General features: G+C 39.2%; 1 protein-coding gene and 1 pseudogene across 2 annotated transcripts in view; both read left to right on the forward strand.

Annotated features, from left to right (window-relative positions):
• The window catches only part of syne3 (spectrin repeat containing, nuclear envelope family member 3), a 209,222-nt gene extending 190,705 nt beyond the window's left edge, over window positions 1-18,517 (forward strand). For both annotated transcript variants that reach the window (XM_086048603.1, XM_086048604.1), the window contains exons 15-16: window positions 13,432-13,482; window positions 15,943-18,517. In XM_086048603.1, the coding sequence (XP_085904729.1) occupies window positions 13,432-13,482; window positions 15,943-16,125 (234 nt within the window). In that variant the 3' untranslated portion in view covers window positions 16,126-18,517. The remainder of the gene's footprint in view (window positions 1-13,431; window positions 13,483-15,942) is intronic.
• A 1,475-nt stretch (window positions 18,518-19,992) lies between these two features.
• LOC147137975 (uncharacterized) lies at window positions 19,993-20,653 on the forward strand (annotated as a pseudogene).
• Window positions 20,654-23,310: the final 2,657 nt, after the last annotated feature.

A 23,310-nucleotide genomic window follows, 5' to 3' on the forward strand; every position in this document is an offset into this window, starting at 1 on the left:
AGCTCAGTTTTATTCCTCATATTAAAAATGTAACCAAGATTGGTTTTTATCACCTTAAGAATATCGCCAGAGTCCGCCCGTTTCTCTCTCAGGCTAACACGGAAGTGCTGATGCATGCTTTTATTTCCTATCATTTAGATTACTGTAATGCCCTGCTCTCTGGCCTCCCGAAAAAGAGCATTTCACCACTGCAACTACTGCAGAATTCAGCCGCTCGGGTGCTGACGAGAACCAGAGGGCGGGAGCACATTACGCCAGTTTTGAAATTGCTGCATTGGCTCCCTGTGTGTTTCAGGATCGATTTTAAAGTACTTTTATTAGTTTATAAATGTGTTAATGGTCTTGGGCCATCTTATTTATCTGATTTGCTTTTATCATACCAGCCCTCGCGGATCCTGAGGTCCTCTGGCGCCGGCCTTTTATTTATTCCAAGGGTGAGGACCAAAATGCATGGCGAGGCTGCATTCAGCCATTTTGGTCCTCACCTTTGGAATAGCCTGCCAGAGGATGTCAGGTCTGCAGAGACTGTTGCTATTTTTAAGAGGAAGCTCAAGACACACCTTTTTAGTTTGGCTTTCAACAACTTTTAAATAATTTATCTTTTCTTTTGATTGAAGATAATTCTATGTTTTGCTTTGAATGTTTTAAAGCACTTTGAGTTGCATTTTTATGTATGAAAAGTGCTATATAAATAAAATGTGATTGATTGATTGATAAAAAAAAAAAAAAAAAAAAGCAATTCTGCTTAGCGCAGCACATTTCATTCAAGGGTCTGTATCATGTGTAATAAACTTTTTTGAGCTTTTAGCCATGTTACAATGCGAATTCCTCACAAAAAACACCCCCAACGTTAGAGGTGGACGATATATATCGTCATCGATATCATTGTCAATCTTGCTTTCACGATGTGTAATTTTACATTATCGAGTATTAATACTGCCTCTAAAAGCATAACAGCTCGAGTCAGTCGACGGCCGCAAAGTATGAGGAAATGCTGAAAATCAGGGTGCATTGACGGCAGAGGAGGGTGAAGTGAGATCCATTCACCGAATCAGCGGGCAGGACTCAGTCACGTGACTCTGTCCGCACTACAGCCGAGCTACATTTCAAATATGGAGGAGTGTCCAGCGGGGAATAATAGCAAGGCGCAAGTCCACGTCGTCCGTAGCTTGTAAATGGTTTGGGGTTGACCAGACTGACGTCGGTGGGAATAACATTGTTAGATGTGCCAAAACGGTCACTGTGAAGAGCAATTCTGTTGCACCATATGGATTACAAGGAAAACTTGGTGACCGCGCAAGCACGCTAAACAAAAGTGTAGTGAACACACATACTCAGAAAATAGTCGCCGAATTGAGCCAACAAATACAAACGCACGCACGCACCCCCCCACACACACACACACAGTACTTTAGCGAACAAGTCAAACATGACAGCCTGGCTGATCGGTTAACATTCAGTTGACAAGCTTTTAGTCCGCATCATTCATAACTAGCCTCTATTCCCGAGTGTTGCACAAACTACGGCGGCTTAATTAGTGTGACGCCAGGATACACCCAAGCATAAAGAAAGTCACAAGGCTACATACCACAGCGATGAATGAGTGGGAAAAAGCACTTTTTGGTAAATTGCAGTTTTGCTGCTCAACTTTATTCTGAATACGGTGACCAATGTATGAGAATGGGTGTTGTCATGCTGACGTCTTTTTTTTTCTCTCGCTGGGTGACACTTCATCACACGTCACATATCAAATACATTTTTTCTCATTCTGATTGCTGTAGTTAACACCTTTTTCTCATTCTGATTCCTGTAGTAGTTGGCAGTGATAGACCAGTACTTACTTCAACTCAAAATGTCACCTCATTATGGAATAACAGCAGAGTCATTTAAATTACATTAATATTCCCAAAAAATCAATGTAAGTCTATACATAATTTTTTGTTCCCAATTGTTAAATATTGACGTAGAATATCATTATGGTTTGCAGAAGCTGGATTTAGCAATTTAAAAGAGATGTTCACAAACGCTGTCTATCCACAATTGGTCTATGAAGCAAGTGCAGATTTAAAATATTTTTTGTAGAATATCGTCAAATTATCGTTATCAGGTTCTTTGAAAAAATATCGATTATATATACTTCACGTTGGGTAGGGGTGGGCAATATGGGCAAAAATATTGCCCACCCCTACCCAACGTGATGTTTTCCTCCATTCACCCATCTCTTAGCATCCCTGCTAATTCCTGCTCTCTAAACACCAGCTCCACCCAATCCCAGAAGATTGAGGAGCCAACCCCGTACTGCCCCTGTAGAAAAAAACACATGGTCACTTTCTCAAGCAGTCAGCAGAACGCCCAACAAGCATATCTGGAAAAGAAGTGTTATGAGTGGTCACCCCAGCCAAGGCGCCAGACTCCCCGACTGCTGCTCAGCTGCTCTGAAATTGCCCGCACATGCATGACCAATAAAGGCGTGCTCAGAGAGGTCTCCCCTCCCCGGCTGGAGTACTGCTCTTTCAATTTTTTTTCTAAGTAAACATATGCCCACTTTCTCCGAGCAGACAGCGGGCCACCGGACAAGCATATCTGGGAAGGAGGCGCTATGAGTGGCCACCTTGCCTAGGCGCAGACCATCCAGCAACTAATTGTCTGTGATAATTTCTCAGAGCACTGCCTGTTGAACCTCGGCAAGTACAAAAGTGGATTTGTCCGGCGATCAAACCTTAAAACAGACGCAATTACAGTATTTTCCGGACTATAAGTCGTTCTGGAGTACAAGTCGCACCAGCCATAAAATGCATAATAGAGAGAAAAAAAACATAAGTCGCACTGGAGTATAAGTCGCATTTTTGGAGGAAATTAACTGTGCTCTTAGTACACATCATTTCCACCGAACTACGATGATAACATTTAGCTAACATTCATACATGTAGCATACAAGAAAGTTACGGTAAGATAACTTTAAACTCACCAAAACGGTTGTAGATCGATTAAATAAGTCTTTTATTTACCCCCGACCGTGTAGAATGTTTCCAAGTCTCCAAAAGTATTTATGTATTCGGTCGTAATTATCTCTTTGTTCTCTTCCCCGCTCTCAGCTCCATACGTGTGGCTGATGCAAGACCCCAGCCAGTGTCTTAAAGCAACAGTACACTATTTTGTATGGATGTATATTGATAGACAATCAAATTGGTCTTTACCATACTATTTTAATAACTTATCTATCAAAATGTTAGATTTTAACCGTTGAAATTATTCATGCATTTTAAAAGCTTTTAGGATTTATCTTTATGTTTCTTTATGTAGGTTACAATAAGATGTGAAAGGATATACACTATACATGTTATCCTGCCCGTTGTAAAGTCAATATGTAATGCAGGTTTATATGCAGCCTTAGAAGGCCCTCCTGTGGTTGTTTCGTTTATTGTTTGCTGACGTTGAAAAGGAAAGAGATACAATATAATGTGTTAATAATTTCACACATGAGTCACTTTAGAGTATATGTCGCACCCCTGGCCAAACTATGAAAAAAACTGCGACTTAAAGTCTGGAAAATATGGTACCAAAATCAAAGCTGCTGGAGAGGTCAGAGCTGTAAGTAAATCAAACCGCTAGCTAAATGACATATTGGCATTAGTGCATCAGCTTCGCTGTCAAGCCCGATATGTCTGACATATTTTGTTGTATAAGAAATAAACTTGTTGCATACAGTACAATTTGCATGCATGAATAGTACATCAATGCTGTATAAAGATTTCCACTGGACTCTGGGTCGAGTACGTAAAACTCCACAACATGTTCTTCCATATTTACTGTTTCGCGGGTGATGCACACAAGAGCGAAGATGAAAGAGGCGCAACAGCCACATGGGAGAGGCAGGGTTTTTGTGAGCCAGGTGTCTTACTGTGTGTGTGTGTGTGTGTGCGCGCGTGCATGTATGTATGTGTGTGCGTGCGTGCGTGTTTATATGTATATATATATATATATATATATATATATATATATATATATATATATATATATATGTATGTATGTATGTATGTATGTATGTATGTATGTATGTATGTATGTATGTATGTATATATATATATATATATATATATATTTGTATTAGGGGTGTAACGGTACACGTGGGTGTATTAATACATTTCGGTATGGCATGTTCGTTTCGGTCCACTTACGTTCGGTCCACTTATTAGCGCGGGTTTACGCACAGGCGCTACTGACTGTTGCACGCAGTAGAGGAGGGTAGCGACACCAAAGAGAGAGCCAGAAAAGAGCCAGAGCTCGAAGGTCCCCCCCGTAAACTGCAGTCTCCCGTTTGGGAACATTCTGGCTTTCCTGTTAAAATCGCCGATGGGGAAAGGTACGTGGAGGAGTCCATCATCCATCACCCGACTGTGAATGTTTCTTAGGGAGCAAAAACATCAAACTTAAATAGCGAGATTTATCATATTGTAGCATCTTCAAGGAACACGCTGTCAGACGTAGTTTAATTATCACGTTTTTATTAATCCAAGTACAACTGCTTGCGCTCTTCTTTCTCCGCTGCTCCACTCGCTTGCCGTACGATGAATTCATGAACCTCGGAAAAATAACGCAGCAACACACAAATCCGACCACAACACAGATAACCCAATTCGTTACAATATGCTGTTCAACGTTCAAAGAAAATGCCTAAAAAGTGTATACAATTTCGCAAAGACTTTATAAAGTTACTGTATTTTTTTTCATTATAAAAATAGTTTTAATATAGTTAGCAATAATTGTAAACTGTTATTGTATGTACATTTTTTTAATCACAAAAAGTGTATATATGTACTGTAGTGACAACTTGGCTTTAACTTGAATTCTTATGTGTCATAGTCATAGGCTGTTGCTGCTGAGTATGTAAAGATTTCAGTGTCTTAAATAATTTGTAAAATTAAGAGATTGTTATTGTTAGTGTATTTTATTATTCTGGTGAAATTCCTTCGAATATCACCCGAATGGTTGGCTTTTATTTATTTTCTCAAAAAATTGTACCATTTACTTGTCATCTTTTCAAAATATACATTGTCACGAAATGGATGCCAGATCCGGTGAGCACAGAGTTTGACCCAGCCAGTCCAGGAATACACATAGTTGGTCATTTTTGAAGTGCCAGCACCCAGCCTTTGGAGCGACCTGCCGGAGCCAAAGGAAGACCAACGCATGGTCTTTCCCTTTCAACCCCAGATAGCATGGACGTGCTGTCTCAGCAGGGGGCTCACAACAAGGCCAAAACCTGCATAAAACGCCGGACCCCCTGTGACTTCATTCAATCAAGCCGTCTTGGCTTGGCCGAGACATCACACCCCCAGGATGTGATTCCCCAGGTGTCACCACCCACCTGGAATACGCATCTCAATAACCAAACTGCACATTGGTAGAGCACGCGCCAGCCCGAGTGGCGAGTGTGAAGATGGACTGAACTGGACTTCAACTGAAAACTAATTAAAATGGTGTTTTAATTTGTGTCCAATGTGTTCGTGTTGATCTACCTCTACACTACATGAACTGAAAACAAGACCCAATGCATGATGTTCGAATGATTTTGCAGTTGTAGTTGTGTTTGATTTCTGACCACTTTTTCAAAGAGAAAAACCCACAACAACCATTGTGCATTCATTATGTGAATGTGACCGACCGGTTGTTCACCGATCAAAGAAAAAAAAACAACAGGCATTTTAACTTTTCAGCTCACGTGTGCCAAGCTTTAGAAATTGTATTTCACAAATTTGGAAATTTGCCCGGACGTGAAAGGGGATTAACATGCGCACATTCCATATAAAAGGCCGTGCAAAGTTCTCTCTCTCTCTTGCCTGGAAAAAAAAAAGACTTGCTCTCTTGCTCCTGAAAGAACTCTTCTCAAGACTCTGGCAAACGCTTCCAAACTGACATTCTTGAGAACATCTCGTGAACTTCCTACACTTTTTCTTTAGAGTGGCTTTAACTCTTTAGCAACAGCCACACTCTGATCCGTCCCAGGTCAGAGTCTTTGCTCTTCTTTTGTTACTTTGAGTCGCCCGCCAACCAACCACGGCACACGTGGGGACCCCCAAGGTCTGTGGTCACCACGGTTCTAGCCTCACCAGCTAGCCAGCACAGCGCGGCCGCACCCCAACAAGGTGTGCCACCTTCCCTCAATGAGGATCACAGCGTGCGTTCGGCAAAAAGCCAACGTGCCCGCACAACCAGTGTCTGGACGCCTGAAACGGGTAGCCCCACCTGGTCTGAACCACGCCGCGTGCTGAGCCGCAGAACCCCGTGGCCGTTGCAACCAATTTTCCTTGGTTGAACTTTGCTTTTCGTTTTTCATTTTTGGACTCGACTCTTCTTCTTTTTCTTGCTCCCTTGTTACGTCACTCTCCTCGGCAATGCCTCCTCTCCTTCTCCCGTCCAGCGACGCCAACCAAAACCCGTAAGTGCAGCATGCAATCCCCTACGGGCCATACGATTGCTGCAGAATTAATTTGGGGAATCAAGTAGACCTTGGCATAAGTCACCTAACTTTAGCCTGGTACGCTAGCTCACTGCTCATTACACGCGCACGCACAACACGCATGCACACACACTCGTCCTGTCTCAATGCCCCTTTCCTTTTAAACCTGTTATTCATTTTCTTCATTTATTTAGATTTGTCTTAGTATAGGATTTGATTTCTTTATTGTGTTTCTATTTCTGCTTCTGACCATTGTAGTGTGTTGTATTGTTTAGATTTCCATAGTTGTAGGAAATTAATCATTTTTTTTATGTAGCGCCTTCATATATTAAGACTGAACTACGAGGACTTTTTCGTCCATTTTGTCCAAAGAATTAACTCAAAACGGGCGTAGTGCCCCCGGCGGCGATCGAGAGTTAGTGCAGGCATTAACCCAATTGCCGCCTGTTTATTAAACTATATTTAATACTAATCATACGCTACAACATATTTAAAAAAAAAAAAAGAAATTCTGTTTTTTGTACCGAAAATATTCCGAACCAAAGTTTCCCAAAAAATGAACCGAGATGTGATTTAGCGTACCGTTACACCCCTTATATATATATATATATATATATATATATATATATATATATATATATATATATATATATATATATATATTAATAGCCCTGATGTGCCAATGTCCACATTAACTCAATAAGGACCGAAGCGCATAACCGCATATCTACCACCAAAGCCACGGAAACATGTTTCTCCTGTTAAAGCCGGGAGTTTTAGGGTGCGGGTTGTGAGGAGGATCCAAATGGAGGGAGGAAACACAATATAATGACGAGTTCTTTATTGTTGAATGCAGAAATGTTGCTGGCTGGACAGAATAAATTATCAGAGGCAGAAGGGAACAGGCAAGGCTGAGTCCAGTTCAAGGGGTAGACAGGTGGCAAGCAAAGGAAGGCAGTGGGCTGGAGCTGATGAGGAAAGGCAAGGTTCACTATTAGCTTCCCAAAAACTACTAAAATACTTACTATAACTGGCTCGATGGAACTGACTCGATGACGAACGCAGACGTTCTGGCGGTGCAGGGGAGTTCACGGTTCGCTTAAAAGGACAGCAGCTGATTAGGTGCAGCTGTTGCCCATCAGCACACCTGTTAACTCACACACACACACACACAAAGGGCAGGGCTCAATGTGCAGAGGCCGCAGGCCTGACAGGGAGAGGGTATACGTCATGGTCTTATTTTAATCCAGTTCTCAGTCTCTTAGCCAATGAATACATGTGACGGTGTCGTGAGTTGTCGGAGGATATCCAGATTTTTTTCGAGGAGTAATGGCCGCACAGTCGATCACCAAAGCTCTGATATACTGTAAGTCATGGCGGTGATATAGACGACACGCTTGCGGACTTTAAAGCCGTGAAACCATCCAAACGTGATTTATGGTTAGGACATATGTTCGTAGACAATGACAATTTCAAGGTATTTGTAAGAGAATACAGCATGGTAATTACCCCTCAATTTTTATTTTTTTTTATTAAAATAGTGCTTCACTTGCATCTTCGATTGAATCAGTAGATAAACTCTGGCTTGTGTGAAATCCACATGTCTAAACTCTCAAATTCTTTTGGAATTATTTTTCTATCTGCCACAGGGGCGGAAATGTTCATTATTTTGTAGGTGGCGAAAATGTCAAGTTTTCAAGGGTGACCCCAAAGACGACCGTAGGTTTTAGAGAGATGTCTCACGAGGGGCTTCAGGCTTTAATGGGTTAACTCATTTAATGCCAGCCATTTGCAGCACAGCCAACCCCGAGTGCCAGCAATTTTATAGCATTTTGACCTTTGAACGCCGACAGCATATTGGCTATATAAACATGGAACCTACCAAAAGAAAGATTGGGCTCGCTTCTTTTGTCAGAAAAAAAGTCATTTGTCATTCTTTAGTATTCTGCAGTAAAACATAGGCATGTTTAACTGAAAATCCTGTTTCTGGAAACAAAATAAGTGAGACTCAAGACAGAGCTTCCTTTGCCAGTCCTGGGCCATGTTCGGTTCACACGCCGTATGCCAGTGCCGACTGAATACCACATGTGCCAGCTTCATGCCAGATCTGGCCCAAATCCCTTTGCTATGTGGGTAGCCTCTCAAAGAACAAACTTTATTGTTTGCATCGACCATTCAGTGTATACTATCTCAATATCATGAATTGTGACTTACAAAAGTAAGGTTCACATTTCACAGCGATTTTTTTTTTTTCTTAATGTACTTTGCTTTCATTTCGATGTTCACGGTTTGACTTCGTGATGCAGACGAATCTATGTGTAACACTCTTGAGATATACATTGTGAGAGTTTATAAAATCCCACTTACCAAAAATTCTATTAAAATCACCATTAAAATACCCACAAATCATTTAAAAATCACTTTGATTTTGTTTATTCTCCGCTAAATTCTTCAGTTTTTGACCGATTCAAACCGTTCCACATTAAAACTGCTCAGTTTATCCTTACCGACGCCAAAAATTCCCACTTACCAAAAATTAAGCATTTTAACCATGATAATACCCACAAATATATATTTTTTGGTTTTTCTCCTGTAATTTCTACATTTCTTTTTACTGATACAAATTGTTGTAACATTAAGCTCCTGGCGGGCGTAGCGAATGTTCACAGAACCTGTAGTGCATAAACAAGCACATTGTACAAAAAGAGCACCGTAGACCAGGGGTCACCAACTCCGGTCCTCGAGGGCACCTATCCTGCAGGTTTCCAATTTCTCCCTGCTGTGACACACCTGATTCAAATGATCAGCTCATCAGCAAGCTCTTGAGAAGCCTGATAACGATCCTGATCATTTTAACAGTTGTGTTACAGCAGAGAGAGATTGAAAACATGCAGGACAGGTGCCCTCGAGGACCGGAGTTGGTGACCCCTGCCGTAGACGATCGCTATTAGCTGAACACATTGGATAGCATTAGTGCTACTTGGCTATTAGTGCTACTGACTGCTACAGCTCATTAATAAATCCATGTGAACTGAACTTATACTGTAGAACCAAACTATTTAAACGGGTTTCAAAAGCTGTTCCACCCCTATTGTGAATGCATGCTTGTGAGTGCCCACACTTGCACAGCGGCAAGCAAGATGACTGACAGGAGCGTTAGAGGGACAGCGCGACTTTTGTGAATGGTGATGGCGTATGTAAACAAATTATTTATCGAGTCCCAAAAAACTATTGTGGCTATTTTTTATCATCAACTCAATGAAGTAATTATCGTGACAAGCCTACCTATTCGTTAATCCCGCTCCCGTGAACGTTCTATCCTATACCCCGTGGGTCCCCAACCCCCAGGTCGCAAACCAGTACTGGGCCACAGGCCACTTTGGACCAGGCCGCGGCGGGCTGCACAGATGAAAGAAAGGAAAAAAAAGAAAAACGTACAGTACTTCCAGTTCATTTATATCTGAGGCTGAAAATAATTTTAGTTTGAAAAGTGACTGGATTCTGTCTGTTACATCCATCTATGACTGACTCTATGGAGACAAGTTCTCCATCTCGTAACGCTAATACTAAATACACAAGCGTCAGATTCTGCCTACCCGCAGGATTATCAGGAAAATCCTCGCCAACTATGCCGTTCAATGGGTTAAGTCTCTCCTTAATCCTTGACCGATCTAATGCGGTCACGCAAGGGGACGGGAGTGTTTCTAGTCAGTGTCGCGATGAATTCGCCTAGGTTTCTAACTGCCTTTAGGTTTAAATCAGTCAATCCGAAACTCCATCGCTTATTTATTCTTAATGAATAACCATACAGAATTAAGAACTATTTTTTTTTTTTACGGCAGCTCCATCTCTATGAATTGTTTGCAACTTGTCTCTGACCAAGGAATTTAACAGTCTTTGTTAAAACCGTACGGATTTGTTTATATTTAGCCGGAGTAAACTAGTTAATTAATTTCACAAATGGTAATCAGGACCTTTTATCTCTAATGTTGTTAGCCGTTCATTCACTATAGAGGTTAAGTGGTATGAATTAATTAAATCCTAACAATGACAAAAATAGAATATTAAACTTTAAGTAATTTATTTGGTTCATAATAATGGTTCAGATTATAATCACTTATCAACAGTTTAATTCACCAGATGTGAAGGATAGTCAATAATCATGTGATTCAAATAATCATTGCTTTATATTGTATAAAACCAGATTAGTAGTAATAATAAGAATTTATTAATAAAAAGAAGGAAAAAAGAGAATCAGGAATAAAATGTGAAAATCATTTATAATAATAATGAAAATGGTAAATAATAGAAAAATTATAGAAAGGGAATAAATGTGGTTAAATGATAGTCTAATTTCAGTGAGCTTCTTTAGTGAGTGTGATCAATTCCTTAGAATACTCCAAAATTAGATTAAAATATGGTATTTTGTGGAGACAATGAAATTCAGACGCTCGACCGGCCTCTCTTTTCAAATGCGCGATAAGTTATTTCATTTGATTTCCTTATTTGAGAGATAATTTGGTTATATCCAAAAGATGACGAATAAATCCATTTGTCCAAGGATAAAATCCCATTTCAGGAAAAATGCAAAATATATTCCTTGGTCAAAGCGTCTTCAAAAGAAACAAAAGAAAAAAGGTGTGGCTTTGCTGTGACTCCGCTTTTTATAGCCTCTGTTTTTCTAGGTGTTTCTATACCAACTGCGCATGTCCTAAGACTTGTTTTTCTCAGTAAAATTCCTTTGTCCCCTGTACAGCTGTGTGTGGGTGTTGGCTGTGTTTGTTGTAAACAAGTTAACTGTGCATGTGCAAAAGTTGTTTTTCAGTAAAATTCCATTGGCCCCTTCGCAGCTGTGCGTGGGCGTTGGCTGATCACTCATAAACAAGTCATTTTTAGCTCACCAAACTATAGACTTAATATTAGAACAATCATGCTATTATGCTCACAACAACCAGTATTATGCTTGTCTGAAATGCATACAATATCAAGTAGAAATGAACATAGTATAAAAACAGTAATATTTATTATTACATCCAAGCAGCGTAATACAATGGATTAACATGTACACACAGCGACATATTGCTACATTCTCTCTATGGAGTCAAATAGGTTCCACTCTTGTTGCTTCTTTTGCATTGCGTGCGGTATTCTTAACATCATTAGAGAAGCAAATACCCACGGGTCACATTGACTCTCAAAGCAGTTTCAAAGCACTGTCTACTATAACACAAAAATAATCTGATTATCATGTTGTTGCTACATTACAACATTCAAAAGGAAATAAAAACAGTAATCATTGTAAAATAAAAGGTTATAGTCACACTTGTTGTGGATACACTGTTATCTCATTTCTTAATACTGTATGACCAAATTCCAACTGTGGGTCTCACTCTGAGCATAATATGCTTCATTGTGATCATCATGACCTTTGCAAAGGCATGTGCAGAGGCGTAAGCCAGCTGCAGAAGGCATTTGCAAGGCTCTGTAAGGGCTTTGTGAAAACATCTACAGGGATTTTTAAGGACACTGTGGAAGCATTGGCTTTGGTATTTGTTTGTTACTTGTTTAAGGGATTACCTGAGCTGGCGAGCTCATAGTATTCAAATCAACTATGTCGGCATCTAGTGTTCCAATTTTGGAATTGCACTTTAAGGCCTTTGACTTTTTGTTGTCTATGGTTCTAGGGCTTGAACCTATACATTTGTATACCATCAGTTCACTTTGACATGGCATCCCACATGACACAAGCTAGAAAATGAGTAAAACAGACAAACATATTTGGAAAGCTTCTACACATAAAAATACGCCTGCAGAATCGTTTTTTGTGGATGCCATGACGTATTAATATGTTGACAGTGTTTTTTTGTTGTTGTTTTTTTAAATATAAAACTATAATTAAGGGCTTTGCGCAGGTCCACAGCAAGTATCAAAGCTTTGGGAATGCTTTCAGTATGAAAAATCACCAATAGATGGCAGGAATGGCCAGATTTTCACAACGGCCAGGTTCACCTACACACCCATATGGGGCAGCCCACTTCCTTGAAGTGTATGGAGCGTATGAGTGTGTGTGCATGCTCTGGGGTAGGTGACACTCTTCGCTCTACAACAGAGCTTTTTCAATCAAAGAAAGGTGATATAGTCCCATCGTCATCTTTGTTTGAAGGGAAAGCGATGATGGCACATTCACGCGATCGTGGTGACCGCCGTACGTGAGGAAATTTGAATAGAATTCCTCAGCAAAATAACAGTGAACACGCACAGTGTGTGTATCTTGCAATAAACTGTTATTTTGTGATCCAAGCGTGATTTTTTTTTTGTGTTCTTTATGGTGTAATAAAGCATTGTTTAGATATTTGAGGTATCACAAAAGTTCTGCTTGAAATCCGTCCTTGCACAAAAAGCTCTTTTTCTCAGAATTTTTCTTGGAAACTACTATTTTCAAGAAACCTACTAATGTTCAACTGCTGTTTACTAAAGAATGGTAAAGGGTAAAAACTTTTTTTCTGATGAAAAAAGAGAATCAAAGCTTTCTTTTGGGGGGTCTCATGTTTATATAGCTACAGAACTCAATTTTCTGTAGGCCTTCAAAAATGAGTCAAAATAATAAAAAAATGGCCAGTGCCATTTTTTAACATAGACTGGCATTGAATGAGTTAAAGGTAAAGTTGAGTTTCTCGCAGGATTCATATAAAAATGTCAGCCTCTTGTTTGTAAATCAAAGTAAAAAAAAAAACAACAAAACAAAACAAAACACAGCCGAATGACTTCTAAGTTGGGTCACTTGCATCTCAAGGCACCACTGTACTTGATGAGCTTTTAAATAATGTACTGTGGAGTTGAGCGGCTTTAATGATGTGTTAGGTGAAAACGTTTGGAGGCATTATGCATACACGTGCTTCATGGCTAGATCTTAGTTTTGGGAGGAAAATAAAGTGCATAGTAAAAATGTATATATTTGTTTTCCTTTGCAGAAAGTCACTGACAAACAGGGGAAACCTGCCACTGGAGCAACAGTGCATAAGGTACTATAAAACAAATGTGTATATTACTTGAGAGAACAAGGAATTACAAGCATCTGTGTATTTTCACTGTGATTGGCAGTGGCGATTGCTCAATAGCACAGTGAGCACCATTTAACTTGCCTTGAAGACAAAAAAAGCATTTAAAAGTGAATGATTTAGATGAATAGATTGAATTTTTCCCACTGATGTTTGTTGATGATGTCATTGCATATTCGTCAATGTTAAAAAAAAAGAAGAAAGGCCAGCCGTGCAGGCAGCTCCTTCAACTGCAACTGGCTAACTAGCGTGGCTAACATGAAGTGCAGACCCTCCTCTAAACGCCACTAACATTGTTTGTGCCTTTGGCGGAAAGTAAGTTACAATTCTGAAAAGTATTATCATGAAAGGAGGATAAGTAACAATTATCAGAATTTCGCTCAACCATGCTAAATCGCTAAGGCCAACAGGTGTCAAATTCCAGTCCGGGGGCGAGATCTGGTCCACCACATAATTTTACGCGGCCAACGAAAGCAAATCTTGTATATCAACTTTTATGATACTTGTTAAAATCTGCCAAAATTTCAAATTGTCATATGTAATAAATGAAAATCCTCAGATATTGCAGCATTTTTTGTCACCAAACAACAAAAACTATCGTATTAACCTTGACATCTGATTTTAAATTGAATTATTCATCAATTTGTTGTGTATAATGGCAATTAAACATCAGGAAACACACTCCGAGCGCACAATGGTTCACTTCGACTGCTCAGAAACTCAGAGCGTTGCTCAAATTTGATGTTCAGTTATTCAGAGTGCACCAAAAATAGAGTGCCGGTGTGTCCATTAGATGGTGTGCCAATGCTGACGGCGTTCGGAAATTAGTGGGAGAGGAGCGCACTTTGCTTTACCGAACACACCCACCCTCAGAGTACCGTATTTTCCGTGCTATAAGTCGCTCCGGAGTACAAGTCGCATCAGCCAAAAAATGCACAATAAAGAGAGAAAAAAACATATATAAGTCGCACTGGAGTATAAGTCACATTTTTGGAGGAAATTGTGCACTTAGTACACATAATTTCCACCGAGCTACGATGGTAACATTTAGCTAACATTCACACATGTAGGATACAAGAAGGTTATGGTAAGATAACTTTAAACTCACCAAAACAGTTGTAGATCGATTAGATAAGTCTTTTATTTATCCCCGACCATGTAGAATGTTTCCAAGTCTCCAAAAGTATTTATGTATTCGGTCGTAATTATGTCTTCGTCTCCTCTGCGCTTGGCTCCTTACGTGTGTGACTGCATGATGCAATACCCCAGCCAGAGGCAGGCAACTGCCTGTTTGTGGTTCATTCTTGTTCAACCATCGTCTGTAAGTACCTTAGACAATTGTGTGTAATGAGCATGCAACATTTATATACGAGCTGAATTGTGGATGATTGTAGGTTGTTGACTGAACATACTAATCGCTATCGCTAATGCTAATCGCGATCGCTAATCATTAGCATAGGCTCATCTTGTTCATGTCTATGAAAATATATGTGTAGGTAATGCATAGATTGATAGTATTTTCTGTTTCTTGTGCAGTTTCACAATATAAACAGGCAATTTCGCTGCACACCTGGAATCTGTGGCGTTTGTTTGTCAATGTTTAGCTGTTTGAATAAGTTAGCTTCCTCGACTAGCAAGGCCTTAACAGTCAAATTGTCTTTTTATCATACTATTTTAATTACTTAACAAAACATTAGATTTTAACCATTTACATTATTCATGCATTTTAATAGCTTTTATGATTTATCTTATGTTTCTTTATGTGGGTTACAATAACATGTGAAATGATAACAGAGATAATTGTCATGGCTTGTTAGTGCTGACTTATGATGTTTTGTCTCCCTCTGCAGGCACTTTAGCGTAATTGACATGTTTACAGCCATTTTACAGCTTGTGTCAAGCTAACATGTCGCTTAGCAGACTACGTGAACTATGAACTGGAGGTGGCGTGATTAAATCTGCCAAAAAGAAGACAAGTTAGAAATATTGGGGACAGAGTGAATTACGCTAAAGCGCCTGCAGAGGGAGGCAAAACATCATAAATACAAGTCAGCACTAACAAGCCAAGACAGTAATAATGTGTTAATAATGTTACACATAAGTCGCTCCAGAGTATAAGTCGCACCCCCGGTCAAACTATGAAAAAAACTGTGACTTATAGTCTGGAAAATACGGTAGTGCACAGGCATTAGAGGGAATTTCCGAATGCGCCCATAATTTTAGGTGAGGGAAACCATAACAACAATGAAGCACGCAACAAAAATGAGTTTGACATACCTGCACTAAGCCATCATCATGTAGTCTCGAAACATTGGAATAAGTGCTTCTTGCCACTGTACATGTTTCACTCAAGTCTTGCTGGAACCGCTGTCATTACTATGCAGACACCAAATATGCATTCATGTATGTTGCTTGTAATTTCAGAAAACAGGGTTGCTGCAGCGGGTGTGTCTACTGGCACTTCCTCTCTGGCTCCTCTTCCTAGCTTTACTGCTGCTGGCCTTTCTCCTGCCCCTCGTGGACGAAGGCAACAGCTGCTCCATCTCCAATAACTTTGCAAGATCTTTCAGTGTTATGATGCGCTACTCTGGACCACCACCTACATAGACACAGCTCATCCCGCTTTCTACTGAGAATTATTGTGTCTCAACAAACTAACTTGCTAAAAAGGAACAGCATAGATCAGCTTGCTTGCTCTTGTTGGTGACACTAGCAAGTCCATTGCACAAAAACACAACAAAACCATGCTGGTTTATGCTGTTTTTTTGTTTTGTTTTGTTTTTTTAGCAGGGAATTCACCTTCTTTTTATCTAAAGAAGAGACAACTAACAAGTTCTCAAAGCCATCAGTTATAGGATTAGGAATTACCAACTCCATTATGGTTTTCATCATATCTTGAAAAGTTGTTGCAAAATGTTGTCTAACTAATGGCGACATTCTCCCATGTGCTTAAAACCATTTTCAAGACCCACAATATATTGTGTTCAATGATTATATGTACAACAAATCTTTCAAAGCAAAGAATAGACTCTCCTTACACCAGGAGTAAAAGTTTATTGAGCTTTTTTCATCACAGTGGTACCTCTACTGACGAAATTAATTGGTTCTGGAAGAAATTTCTTAAGTAGAAAATTTTTAAGTAGAGACGCGTTTTCCATGTAAATGGCCTAATCCGTTCCAAGCCCCTCAATATTCATACATAAATGTTTTATGAAGCATAAAAATGCATCAAAACATGTAACAAATACAGTGTTAGAATTAGATTATTGCACAATAAATGAGAGTTGTGCATAATGTAAAAAACAAAGAATAGAGTGAAGAATAAAAATGATGATCGTTTACCTTTTAATTGCTGTCCTCATCGCTTTTCTCTTTGGTTCATGTTCACTCTCAGAAGTGGTTCTTGCCTGGCGTTTTGTAAAGAACTGATAACGTGGCGACTGTCGATACATTACCGTCATATTCTTTGGCGTGATCAACCAAACATATCCCGTTTTCATACTTTTCTATTATCTCTTTCTTTGTTTGTATTGACCAAAAAAAAAAACGATTTCTCCTGTTTTTCTTTTCCTCGTTTCTAATTCACGTAAAACTATCGGAACACCTCATGGCCCAAGGGGTGAAATGAGGACACTGCATAGACGTATCTATCACATATATATCTATCTACCTGTCTATCTACACACATAGACACATACGGTAGAGGTCCTCTTAGCCAAAGGGATGCCAGGAAGATGCTACATAATAGCCAATGGCAGAGCAGCTATGAGTATGTTGCGTTCCGGAAACTCTGTAGCTGCGAGTAGCAGCCCATCCTGTATTTTTACCTTTCGTATTCTGAAATTTCTTTCGTAATAAGAGGCAATATTTTCCTGTTTGAGGCCTTTCGTATGAAGAGACGTTCGTAAGTAGAGGTACCACTGTATTTTATAATCAGAAGTAGAAAAAAGGATGCCCAAAATGTAGCTGGTTCTCCCCGTGGACTCACAAAAACTGTGTTGATCCCATTTCTAGAATGGGGCATCCATATCATCTACTGGCAGTTGTGCATCTGAAAAGTTGTTTCCAAGTTTAACATTTACAGTGGAGCACCATCAGATGCTCCTCCACCCATCCCCATTGGAAAAAAAATAATTGAAATGTATACGTGTCAATGGCAATGAATGAGCATAGTGTTCTTATTCCGCTTGTAACATCTTTTTAATGGATTTATTCCATATAGAATAAAAAAAAGATGCTCTCCTTCAAAATGTAATTGGCGGACTATAAAGCAGCCTTACATAAGATATTTCTTCATTTCAAGTGCGCTTCATCTTCTGTTCAGATTTCAATGGAAGTCTGTATGGAAGAATCTGCATGGATAAAAAGCGCCCAATAGCAGGCACTTAAAAAAAGACTTTGGCACAAATGGGAGAATATGGCCCTATTTTGTCAGGTTCCTCAAAAGACAGGACTTTGAAGTGAAGAGATCCAAAACCACATTTAAATGAACATTTTAAAATGATACTGTATTAGCACATTTATATAAACCAAATGCCAAATACGGCAGCTAGCCGACAATACACATATGTTCAACATTAACCACATAAATTCCTTAAAAAGGAATACTGTTTACTCCTCATTTTAACCACATTATTCTTGTTTCTCAAAGTTTTTTTTCCTTGTAGAAAGCATGCCTGAGAAAGCATTGAGAACCTATAATAAACTCTCAAAAACCCATGTCTTATTCAATGAACTTCTACTGTGCACATAACAGATGGTCAAACGTGTGTTTAGACAAGAAATGTTGATAAAGGCTTAACAAGAGTGCAGCCAAGTAATCATATCTCAAGCTATCATAAATTGTTTTAAGGGCTTGATTCACAGTCTGTGTTGTAGTTCATCTTCTTTTATACATTAATGTCCACATTATGCCGCCGCCCCTGTGTGACCTATATCTTTGCTACTGTAACAATGAAAATTTCCCCACTGCGGGATCAATAAAGGCATTCTTATCTTATCTTAAATGTGTTTGTTGGGGTTGAGGTCAAGGCTGTCAAATTTAAGTTTGTAGAGAGAAGGCATCAAAGTATGCCTCAGCCAAAAAATGGCTTGCTATGCTGAAGATTCAGGAGGAAATGCATGAAAAAGTAGGCTACCTGCATTTGAAAGAACTCCAGTTTAATGAAATACCAAAAGTGCATTTTAGGGACACAAGGTAATATTGCATGCATACTGCATATACACATCCAGTAATATTTTGAAAAAGTAATCAGGAAGAGGGAATACTGTATTCTATTCCAAGCGATTTGGAAAAAGCCCAAACCCCTGATAAATCCAATTGTTCAATTAAAGGTGTGTGTTGAGACTTTTTTTTTTCCTCAATAGTTTGTCAGGTCATGCATGGGCCTAATAAGATGCTGAACAAAGTCAGTGAGGTTTTAAATAGTTATACTATATATCACATAAATAGCCAAGATACACTCTAATAGTAGAAAGACTTGACTGTAAATGACACAAAAGAATAATGAAAATGCAACTACCTACATCGCAAATTTTGATCATGAAAAGACTACTTGGCCAGCCATTATGACACAAAACATAGAGCTGATTCTAAATGGCTCTCTTTATATATTACCCTTGGTTCCAACTGGAATGTTGTTACATTTACAAATAGTGAGAACAGAACCACACAATGGTTCAAAGGTTTCTATTTATTTAATCTAGTAGGCTTTACTTTGATGTTCACATGTTCCCTTAGACATTAAGTGGGTCAAAAATGACCCGGTGAGGTTGTTTACTTTAAATATCTTCATAATGAAAAATTGTTAGGATTTCATGTTCCAGGTAATCCTCGAAAAACATGTTTTTGATATAATGCCATTCACATTTTTTACTTACCTTTTATACTTTTTAAGAAATTAGTTTTTGTATTACTACCCCAAGCTTCCATAAGTGGGTCAAAAATGACCCGCATGCATTTTCTATGGAATCCAATGGGAACCATTGATTTTTATCAACTGGCTGTCAGAAATAAATGAACTGTGAACCACACAGACTATATCAAATGTTTCACCCTTCAGGAAGATAGTTTCACACAGCAAGAGCTGACATGTGAAAGTATTATCTTCATATAATATTGTGTGTGTCTTTCATGATTGTTATTATTTATAAGAATTACCCTACTTTATAACTAGCTAACTAAGATCGCTAACATTAGTATATGCATTGTGTTAACGTTAGTGTGTGTGCGTGTCATTCATGATTGATGTGTGAAAGAGTATGTTATTGTTGTTTATCAACATATTAGCCTACTTCATAACTAGTGTATATGTAAAAACATTTTCTGGCCATGCTGAAAAAGCAGGTGGTGCTGATGTATCATAAATAGAATTAGCCAACATTACTATATGCAGTGTGTGTGAGTATTTATTAATATAGCTACATATTGATCTATTGGACACATTACATTTATGTTTCCTCATCCAATGTGTCATGGCTGCTAGATACAGATCTGAAATTGTCCTACAGATGCTAGATGATGGAGGCCGGTAACAGGGTTGGCCTCTTGAGTCTGAAATTTCTGATGATGAGGACCAGACTATTGTCCAGGTGGAAGTGGAAATACAACTGAACAGAATCAATCTGATTCAGGAAATTTCTCTTATGTGTCCTCTGAAGAAGAAAGTGTCTAAATCATGTCCAACAGAATGAGTCGGAAGGGCTTTTACCAGAGCGAGTTACCTCCCAACCAGTGCAGACCATAAAGCCACAACACCTTCAGAAGTCAGTCAGGGCCTGCACAAGGCCTTAGCACCACTGCCTCACCAGAAGATGCATGGGAGTTCTTTATCACTGATGATATAATACAAGAAGTGATGAAGTGACCAAACTTGGAAGGATGTAGAGTAGCAACAGCTAGAGGAAAATAATGGAAAAATGACCTTGGAAAAAATGGAAAAAAGATGAATTTATTACCTTCATTGGATTGACCCTGCTTGCAGGAAGTGAGAAGAACTGGGATGTATCAGTCCGTGATCTATTTGGGAGTTCACTACATATTCACATGTATAAGGCCTCTATGGCTATTGGAAGATTTGCATACATTCACTATACCTTGCGCTTAGATGATCAGAGGACCAGAGCCTTCTGGTAACAGACCATATGGCAGCCTCCCCGCAATGTATGGGACCTATTCCTGGTCAACTGCAAAACGCGATTCATCCCCAGTAATTGTGTAACTGTGGATGACCAGCTTGTGCCATTCAGGGGTAGATGCAAGTTTCTACAGTACATGGCAAGCAAGCCTGCCAAGTACGGCCTAAAGATCCTCTGGGTTTGTGATGCAATAGATGGTTTAGTTTACACGGGGAGAGAACCAGGGGAAGAAGTTCAGAAGAATCTGGGGGAAAACATCAGTTGTGTAGTAGATTTATAAACGCTGGTTGCAACATCAAAAATGTTTAAAAGGGAAAAAATTAAGATATTTCAAACATGAAATTGTTGTGTGGTCCTAAATATAATACTAAATACTATACAAGTGATTGTTCTCAACCAAATTGACAAAAAGGGCATAAAAACACATTGATTCTAATATGGGTCATTTTTGACCCACTTACGGAAAAGTGTAGGGTCCAGTCACACGTGCATCTAAGGGTTGAACCAAAATAATGAAACCAATGTTGTTTTTTACCCTGAAGTTTTTGCATGTGATTAGGTTGCCAACTGTCCCGTACTAGCCGGTACGTCCCCTATTTTGGGCTAATTTGGTTTGTCCCATACGGGACCTTAAATCTCCTGTATATTGACTATCATCTCTTGCAAATACAGAAAACTGCAATCTACCGATCCTGTAATATAAGATGCTTTTAGTGAAGCTTTGGGTGGCGATCGATTGTCAATAACGACACAGACGGGTTAGCAGCTCAATGTCTTTTACTTGTATACTTGCTCGAACATACATTGCTGGTTATTAAACAGTGATAGCACATTACAGAGTTCCTAATGGAGACTCTCGGTACTACACATGACCGATCCTAGATCAGATAAAGCGTCAATCTCAGAACAAACGGCAATCACTCCACCTGTCATGTAAGGACTTCTCTCTGGCTGCGCAAAATGACAGAAGACTACTTAAGTCAGTCAAAAGCAGCCAGAAATATCCATGGAAAAAATAAATTTGGTGAGTCACACTCCTCTTTTACATTTCAGATTTCTTACACCCGTTTGATGAAAAGAGCCAAATTGTGGTTTCATATGAGGTTTCATATGAGGTGACTTATCGTCGCTGTCCTGTAAAAAACACTGTCCATCTTTTCATTGTTTCTTATTTTTACGTGAATGTGGTTTCAGCATTAACGTGAAAATTAGGAAAAAAATCCAAAATTAATACGTCATGCTCACACCACTGTGGCACCATGCACCTGTCCCTTATTTAGGAGTGAGAAGGTTGGCAACCCTACATTTGATTAATCAACAAACAGCTTCAAATTGTCAACGATCAATTTAATCGGTTATTATACCCATCCCAATTTATTGCATCGATTCTTTTTTTTTTTTTTTTAAATAAAAGGAAAAAGTGACATTCCTGGTTTAGGAGGACTCTACATCCGTCCATACATACATGATACATACATACATACATGGACAAATTTGTTGGTACCCTCTGATAATGCAGGAAAAATAATGATAAAAACAATGCAATTGTTATGTTTTTTTTAATAAAGATAATCAAAGCAATGAAAATCTGACATTTGAATTGTTCCACAGTATTACTTTTCATGAAATAGAAATGATGGTCGCCCCTAGATAAGATTGAATATAAATTGACCACAGGCAATGTTCAACCAAGGTGTTTCCCCTGTTCGGTCAGCCCGCCTGTTTAAAAGGTGACAAAGTAGTCACCGTGCTGTTAGTTGACATGGTGTGTAAAGACTAAACATTGAACACAGGAAGCGAAGGAGAGCATTCACTCAGGGGATTACAAAAAAAAAATTAGACAAGCATGTTAGAGGTGACTGTCTCCAAGCAGCTTGATGTTCTTGTTACTTCAGTTGCACATACTGTATTATTGAGAAATTTAAGATCCACGGTAATGTAGCCAACTTGGGCATGGCTGCAGGAGGAAAACTGATGAGATGGATCATACAAAGGGCAACAAAAGAGCCCAGAACAACCACCAAAAAATTAAAGCTGAACTCTGAGGGCACATCTGTCGTTTGAGCCAAAGTTGACTACATGGGAGACGACCACTGTTGAAAATAAATCCAAACTGCATGTTAACAAGCTGCAAAACATCTGTGAGAATGTTGGACAGAGACAAAACTGGAAATTTTTAGCCAGGTGCCTCAGCTCTTCTGTAACTGTCAAACGCAAAAATGAATCAGACCAAGAAAAAAACAGTAGTCCTACTGTGAAACATGGAGAACGCTCTGTTCTGGGGATTCTTTTTGTTACATCTGACACAGGTGTTTTGAATCTGCAGCGTACAATGAACGTTCAAGCTAAGCTAGCCAGAAATGTGCTGCTCAATGTCAGAAATCTTGGGCTCAAACATTGACCATGGGTCTTGAATCAAGATAATGACCCAAAACACAGCTAAAACCCCCAAGAAGTGCTAATAGCAACACTCGACTGTTCTGAAGTTGCCTTCTATGAGCCCTCATCCAAATCCTTTTGAACTTCTGTGGAAGGAGGTGAAACATGCCGTTCGGAAAAAAACACTCTTCAAAACTGGGAAAATTGCAGCAGTTTGGGCCAGAGTGGGCCAAAACACCTGATGAAAAGTCTCATTGAAGTTACAAAAAAGTTGAT

Source organism: Filicampus tigris, chromosome 13 (genome assembly GCF_054856515.1).
Source record: "Filicampus tigris isolate MCC_2025a chromosome 13, RoL_Ftig_1.0, whole genome shotgun sequence".
In the NCBI taxonomy this organism is placed as follows: Eukaryota; Metazoa; Chordata; class Actinopteri; order Syngnathiformes; family Syngnathidae; genus Filicampus; species Filicampus tigris.